We start from the raw sequence: 7,981 nt of genomic DNA on the forward strand, positions 1-7,981 counted from the left end.
AGAAAAATAGTGTTTTTTGACTTGACCCTTCAGATATTTGCACAGATGTTATATAAGATCAATATCCTGAGGTTGGGGAGATTAAAATTCATTTTGGTACAATTTAGAGCATCCACTCCTAGTTACCATACCATATGTTTAAGCTTATTGTCCTGCTAAAGAGAGTAATTTGCTGTTATGCAATACTAATTGAGAGATTTATTTTTAAAATGTCCACATATTTACTTTGATCCATTTCACCATCTATAAATTCAAGAGTTTCTACCACAGCAGTATTCATACAACCCCAGATAATGAGTGACTTACTCAGTGTTTAACAGTGGGAGCTGGATTTCTCATTTCCTTTTCAAACTATAGGCCTTTTGATTGTGGGATTAATTTTTCTATGACCTCCTGTTCTTAGAAATATATGCCAAAAAGTAAGGAGAAACCAAAATACAACAATGAAAATGAGAAATTTAGCCTCCTATAAGCAGGAAAGGGTGTCTAGCAAAGTAACTTAAAGAAATTCCCTAACTTTTCTATGTTTTTATAGAGACTGGAAATCAAACTAAAAAGTTTGAAACTAAATGGTGGACAGTTATGTCGTATTCTGACTGAGGATCATCCTGGGGTACCCTATGACTTGATTGTCAAATCTCAAAAACGTTGGCTCAGCAGTCTCAAAGATGAGCCACAGGTGAACATAGTGGACAGACAATTTTTTTTTTTTATTTGTTAATAGGATTCAAAGTTTCTTGAAATGAAATGTAAAATCTCAAATTTTGAGGGGTGATTAAAATCTTTTTCTTGGTTATTTAGCAAAAACAATAACCAAAAAGACACTTTAGTGACATATTTACATTAATTTTACAGATATCCATGGATTTAAATGTTAGAAGGACTGTTTTATTTTAGGTTAACAGATAAATATGCTCTTTCTACTATTTTCCCACTTCAGGTGCGATGTCACAAATACATCAACCTTTGTTATCTGTTTCCAATGGTTATATTTTGTAAATTTAAAGTTCAATGTTCATTAATTGTAACAATTGATAAATATTATGATAAGAAAGTGATAATAAGGCTATATTGATTTGTAATTAAAAGTTTTAATATTAATGTGAATAGTGACAAAATAAGGTAATATAGCCTAGAATAGCAGAATAGCCAGCAAAAAGTTTATAAATTATTGATTTAAATGTAAATTTGTACTTAATATTGTACTGGATAATAGTAGAATTGGCTGAAACATTGAGCTTTTAAAGAAATAAAGAGTGTTTTGAGACTTAAACTGGATACAATTTAATTTATTTAAACAAAAAAAAATATTTTATGAATGTTAACACTCAAAGCATTAATTTTCTTTAATTTGTTTTATTAATTTATTATTTATTTCAATAATTGTAAATATGAATAAAATGAAATAACTTTTTTCAAATGCATCTGAACATATCATGTTAATGAAAATATTATTTTTTTTGAACATATGGGAAGCTTTTTGTTTTTTACGTAGCATCTAAGATTAATCTAGCATTGTTGCCAACTAGGTCTACGGCTGAAAGTTGTACACATATGTGCCTACCACTGCCCATTTGTTGTTACATATGGATACAGTGCTCTATTCTGCCAATGGACACCAAGTTGTCTACTGTTTGCTCTAGTGATAGACACTCCTGGAATCTTCAGTTGACATACGGAGCCATGAAGCCGAAACCATCAAACTGAAATTATATTCTAGCTATCCTAAGTGGTAATTACATTGGATAGTTTTCCTAAAAACTCTTTTCATAATTATTAGTTTTCCTAAGTAATTATTCGGAAATCAGTTTTATTCGCTTTGAAATTGTGTATTAAGTTTTTTTTTTTCTTTTAGGAAATTTTGTTTCTTTGATTTTATTTCAAAGTGATTTCATTTATGTTGTTTTGTTCCACAGAAATAGATGTTTATTTTATTTTTTGTCGAATATTATTTTCTTAATCTTATTTGTAATTCATTATTAGTCTCTTTATATGAGCTTTGTTCTTAGGAACCTTTAGTCACTTCAAGGGGGCTCATATACAATGAATTTATTTTGACAAAGATCATGAAAATTACTACTCTTAGGAATTTAATCATTATAAGCTACTTTATAGTTTATAGTTATTTAACAACTTTTATGGTAAGCCCTTATAGACATCTGTTCATCAAATAGTCCCGGAGATATAGAAATTTTCTTATATAATTTGTCAACATATGTTGACACATTTTCAACAAGTATTGCATCAGAAAAAAAGATTAATACACATACATATGGTGTGAAAATATTCTTCTAATAGTATGGAGGTGTATATATTCTCTTATTTTTTGAAAGGAAACTTATTTTTAATCGTAACCAGTTTCTTTAGAAATTCCACTTCATAACGCGTTATATTATATTAACAGATCCATGTTATACTAGCTCTTTTTGGTTTCTGTTCACAAGTAGATCTTTGCATTTTATGCTCATTAATACTGACAAACAAAATTTTCCAAATTTCATTCTTAAAATTTTACTATTTTTCATTTTAAGTTACTTGAAAAATTTAGACATATTGGCTACAAACCCAAAAATATTCAGCGAACATTTTGAAAAATTTACCATATTAGGCCTAAGAAGCTGCAAGGTTAACTTTTCACTGTGGTTTTATCAACCATTTGGAGAAGGAGGAAGTGGTTTTATCAGCCATGTGGACTATTTGAAGTAGGAGGATACTGAAATAGACTAATCTGATTTTCACAAGTAAGAACTCCTAAAAGAAAAAAAAAAACTTAATACAAAATTTCAAAACAAAGAAAACTGATTTAGGGATAATTACTTGCAAAAACTAATAATTATATTGAACAAATATTCACTGTTTATCTCTTTATATTTATTGTTTTTCAGTTTGTTTGCTATGCACTTTTCAAGTGTTTCTTGAATTGATTTCTATCCGAAGAACAGTGAAGAACAAATGTGAATTTTCTAGATAATTTAATTTGTTAATTTTATTTTTTATAAAACTTTGTTTACACCGAATTAAATATTCTAAATATTATATTTTAAAGGAAGTTTTTTTAAAATTACGCCTTCATATTTTGACCCCATCTATTTTATTAATACATGAGGTTTCTGACTACATTGTCTTGTTTATTATTTAAATCTTTATTAATTACAAATTTAGATTAAGAAACATATAAAAAAGTCCATAATTTATACACATATATACTTACAAAATAAAATCAGATTTTATGGTCTTTACTTTGATATTAACAAGATAACACTTAGTTACTTTAAATTAAAGAACAAATACATGATAATGGTATAATGATATCCAATAATGGTCATTGGAAGAAGCTTTAGATCTTTCCTCCATTGAAGGTTAGTTAGTTGAATCACCTTGAAATTCTCTTCAATATAAGGCAACAGTTTGCTATTGGGGTACAGATTTGAACATTTCTGTCCTGGGTCTACCTTATAGATTGTTTTAAAAATTTCTCTAATTATTCTGAAAGGTGTTTTGTGAATATCAGTCTGTTTATTCCTATTTAATTTTTTTAAAATTTTTATGTACACTAAATCATTGTTCACAAATATATGATTTTTCTTGTTTCAATCTATTCTGCTTATTTATTTTCCATTTTACTAGGTGAGTTATGATCCAGCAGAAACTTGGAAAAAGGTTGTAAAGCAGGATTCACAAGTTCTCAAAAATACCATAAAATCAAGAATACCATGAACTTTACAAAAAAAAAAAAAAAAAAAAAAAGATAAAATGAATTGAAAATAATTTGCTGATCTTCATTTTAATATAGAGTAACCTATTGAGTAAAAAGCATACTTTGCGAGTTATTAGGCAAATACCAAATAAACCTGTGATTTTATTATTATTTTTTTGTATTTCTCATATTTTCTGAAAACTGTTGGTTTGACAACTTCAAAATCATGGTCAGTATCCCAGAAAACATTAGGTAAGCCACTAAAAACATTATACCAGAACTTTGTACTTCAAACTACCATATGACTGGACTATATTCCAATATTACTACTACTATCCCTATTTATCTCCATAGAGAATAAAGGGATATCAGTGAGCTTACCAATGGAGTCTTTCACTCTCTATTTATGTCTATATAAGAGAACCTAATGCTCTCACTTGGTTAAATAGCCAACTCTTAATGATGCTTAGAATTGTCCTAACTTTCAGAGGCAAAGTAGTGGTGCAAGTTTAACTCCTTTCACTTCAGAGACTTCTTTGCCTAACCTGTCAACTATTTTCTTCTTCCTTTTTTATTTAACATAACCTAAAGCTTATCAGGTTTCATATTCTCAACTGGCTAAGCCTTTGGCTGATCCAGCTTGGTTCTCGACTCTCTTAAGAGTTTAGCCAAGAACATCACCTGCTATACCTCTGGGTGTGAACTCGATTGTCTTGTTTTCAAGGTCATTTAAGCCCACCTGACACCTTTCAGAATGTCTGAAGAGACTTAATAGTCTATGCTGGATGAAACCATTGGCTACTAGGGTTGGACACAGTTCTATAGTACAGTCGATAGTTGTCCGTGTGGAAAAGACTACCGATAGTCATAAGGCTATCCATAACATTACTGAAGTCACACTTTTTCTCAAAAGTCTAAATTTTTGGTCTTAAAAAAAATGATAATAAAATGAAATATTAATTTAATTATAAATTAGTAAATATTTACAATTAAATAATAAAAAACATGTTTGAATTAAAGTAATAAGGCTATAAAAAATGAAAACGTATAAAAGGTTTTGCATATTAAAACTTATTAAACAAAATATTATGCTTGAATCAAACTGTGATTCCGGAGATTTCATCTAGGTGTTGGAACTTATTAATCAACCAATAATTGAATTCTTTGAAAATATTGCACAATAATTTTATTTTAAAAATTCCACAAAACTTTCACTTTTTTCTTTAAAAATTTTTATATTTTTCTCAATCTCCTCTTACTTCCTTAATTTCTAATAAGTGTGAGTGTGAGTGCTGTTTACAATTTTAATTAATGAATTGAAGACATTGATTTTCTTAGATGCATATGTTTGTAAGAACTGCAGCAGTTTTTTTTTAAAGTAAAGAAAAATTCCAAACACAGTCTACCTGTGCTTTGTGCTGAAGGACTTTAAAACAGCCTCAAATATGTTCAAGCATGTTTGAACATTGTAGCGATCTTTAGAGAAAATATCGTGAGGGTTTTTCAAAAATTTGTTTTTATTAGAACAAACATTAGAAAAAGGATAAATTCTGCTTAAAAGTTTCCACAGTGTTTCCTCTAAAGGTACAACTTTTCAAGAATGCCACCTTAACAAATCTAACTAGACTTAAGGTTGCAACTTACTCGTCCTCTTCCTCCAGTCTACTTAACAAACCATTGCCAGAATATTTCAAAAACTAATTCACATTATAACTATACTTGAGGAGATCTTACAGAAGTTAAGATCTAGAACACAATGCTTTTTACAAAATATGGTAAAATTAAAATTCTATATAATGAAGCTATTGAATGAAGTATTTAGTATTAAATACTTCTACTAACAAGCAACCCTGCTTGGTAAGGTCCTAATCACATAGATAAGTTAATGTGGAACTCTTGGGGATTTGCTCATTAGTATGTATGTAATCCATAATAATGGTTGGGGGAGTAATTATTATAGCTTAGATTAATCAAATTGCTAGTTCCACTTTAGTATCTTTTTTAGCTGTTCTTGGCCAATGTGACTGAGATCATACTAAGCAAGTGTACTCATCAGTTGATGTAAAATAAATAATGACAAAGAGATGCTAATACAAAAAATGGAATAAATAATTTAAGATATGACTTAGTGTTTACCTCCTTTACTGAATTAAATGATGTTTCAATATTTAATTCTCTCATAGCCTTTCCTGTAATATCATGAACTATTTCATGGTTCAAATGTAGGTTCATCAAGAACAAGTCACTGAGGATAAACTTTGAGGGAGACATCTCAAAGAAATGGCCTAAGGATAAGAGCAATTTGTCATTCATAATTCTTTATTAAATGGAGATGATTTAATTTGTTTTTTTTTTCAACTACCAAATTTTATTCAATAAAAATTAAGGGTATGTATCTGTACTGTGACAAATTATTAATTAATAATAAACTGTTATATGTAACTAATTTGACCATCTTAAGGTTTTTTCAAGCAATCCACAAAGTTTAATTACTTTAATGATGTTTTAAGTAAAGAATCTTCCATTTCATATCCATCAATCATTCTAGTTGTTTTTTACTTCCTTTACCAAAAAGGTTTTTGACATTCACTAAAAGGTGAAACTTGAAATTATTCTGTTCAAATATGTGAAAGCACCTATCATATCCACTATATTCAAATTTATGAGAAGATGGTTGGGGGTCCTCAAATGAGTAAAAATATCCAAACGTTTAATGCCTTCATTGATTAATAACTTTATTATTGTGCATTATCCATCGTATATTTATGTTTATATTTGATTCACCCTGGTATAAGATTGTAGCTTCAATAATCAATTGATCACCTCATAATGGCCCCAAAGAAGATATCAGTGACAAAACTGAAAGAAGAAGCAAACTGGAACATCAAGAAGTTTGTTATACTCATTATTGCTGAAGCTTGAGAGCTTGGAGATGGTATAATAGGTTAAAAAAATAATTAAGAGTATGGAAGAGAGAAAGAATTAATATAAATTAAGAATTTATAGAAAGTGATAAATTCTTAAGCTGTGTAACTGATGGTTTATATATGGAGGAGGAAGTGTTTATCAATATATTAAATTACTAAACATCCAGTGAAATGTGAAATAAACATTCATCTATATTTGGAATGAATTTTCCATGATCTGGATTAATGTTTTTGTTTTTTTTGTGTAGTGGCTGCTCATATTGCCTGTATTATAAATGTAATGAATAAACTAAAGAACTTTAGTGAAGAATTTTTGAATCAATAGGCAATAAATTAAATTTCAATATGTTTTATATATTCCCTGAAAATTGAATATATGTAACTTTCTATTACTTGTTTTTTTTTTTCAATTTCAAAGAATGTTCTTAATAAATTTTAGTTTTTTGTCAATAGAGATTTCGCAGGAGATATTTCTACAATGTAATGCATCAAATCATGGCAGAAGACACTTGCTTATCATAATATTAGGCTGATGAGAAATACTTTTTCATCATAAACACTGACAAACAGGTCGAGGCGCAAGGTGATAGCTGTGCATGTTGGGGCAAGGGTTCCATAGTTCTTGGTTTAGAACATTTCAGGTTAGATTCCCACAGATGGAATTCTTGACTGACCCAGGAAATCTTGACATTCTTACTCCTGGAGCTGTATATTATCTGTAGTGATGAAACAAGTTTCTGTGCTTGTTTTTCCAGAGCAGAGCAAAAAAATTGTAAGAGAGATGAAAATCATTGTGGAAATTTCAAGAACATTGCTGATTGAATCAAATTACACAAATATTTTTGGGTTGAAATAGCCTGTATGGCTAACTACTCAATAAGTCTGAAAGGAGCAAGTTAATTTAATCAAAAATTCCTCATGAACAAGATTAAAAAAAAAAAAGAAATTAAGCCCTAGAGTTTTGATTCTCATACCAGATATGATTAAAAGAAAGTCAGATACTATAGGAATAGAAAAGTTATATTTAGCCTATAAGAGTAACTCTATATTAGTCAATAGTCTTTCAGAATAAAAGGTTGGTGTTCAGAGTGTGTTTTTTCCTTCCAACAGTATACCTAGGAATAACCATGCACATAAAAATAATACTAATACATAGCAAATTATTTTGAGTTAGAACAAAAATGAAAAGGTTCAAAATGCAGGAGGAGCTGATAAAGATGAACAACAGAGATAATAAAAAAATATGTTATTAATTTAGTTTGGAGACTCAAGAAAGGTTTATATGGCCTTTGAAAAGCCCCGATATTTAGAACAAAAACCAATTAAAGAATTAAATTTGAATATAATTATGAGAGAT

General features: G+C 28.9%; 1 protein-coding gene across 1 annotated transcript in view; it reads right to left on the reverse strand.

Moving 5' to 3' along the window:
• Window positions 1-4,473: 4,473 nt before the first annotated feature.
• LOC136796796 (dynein axonemal heavy chain 10-like) overlaps window positions 4,474-7,981 on the reverse strand; it is an 18,314-nt gene continuing 14,806 nt past the window's right edge. The window contains exons 4-5 of the mRNA XM_067051522.1: window positions 5,834-5,982; window positions 4,474-4,611 (exon numbers count right to left, since the gene is read on the reverse strand). Coding sequence (XP_066907623.1) covers window positions 4,474-4,611; window positions 5,834-5,982 — 287 coding nt within the window. The remainder of the gene's footprint in view (window positions 4,612-5,833; window positions 5,983-7,981) is intronic.

Source organism: Halyomorpha halys, unplaced genomic scaffold (assembly GCF_000696795.3).
Source record: "Halyomorpha halys isolate HHAL.00 unplaced genomic scaffold, Hhal_1.1 Scaffold598.1, whole genome shotgun sequence".
NCBI lineage: Eukaryota > Metazoa > Arthropoda > Insecta > Hemiptera > Pentatomidae > Halyomorpha > Halyomorpha halys.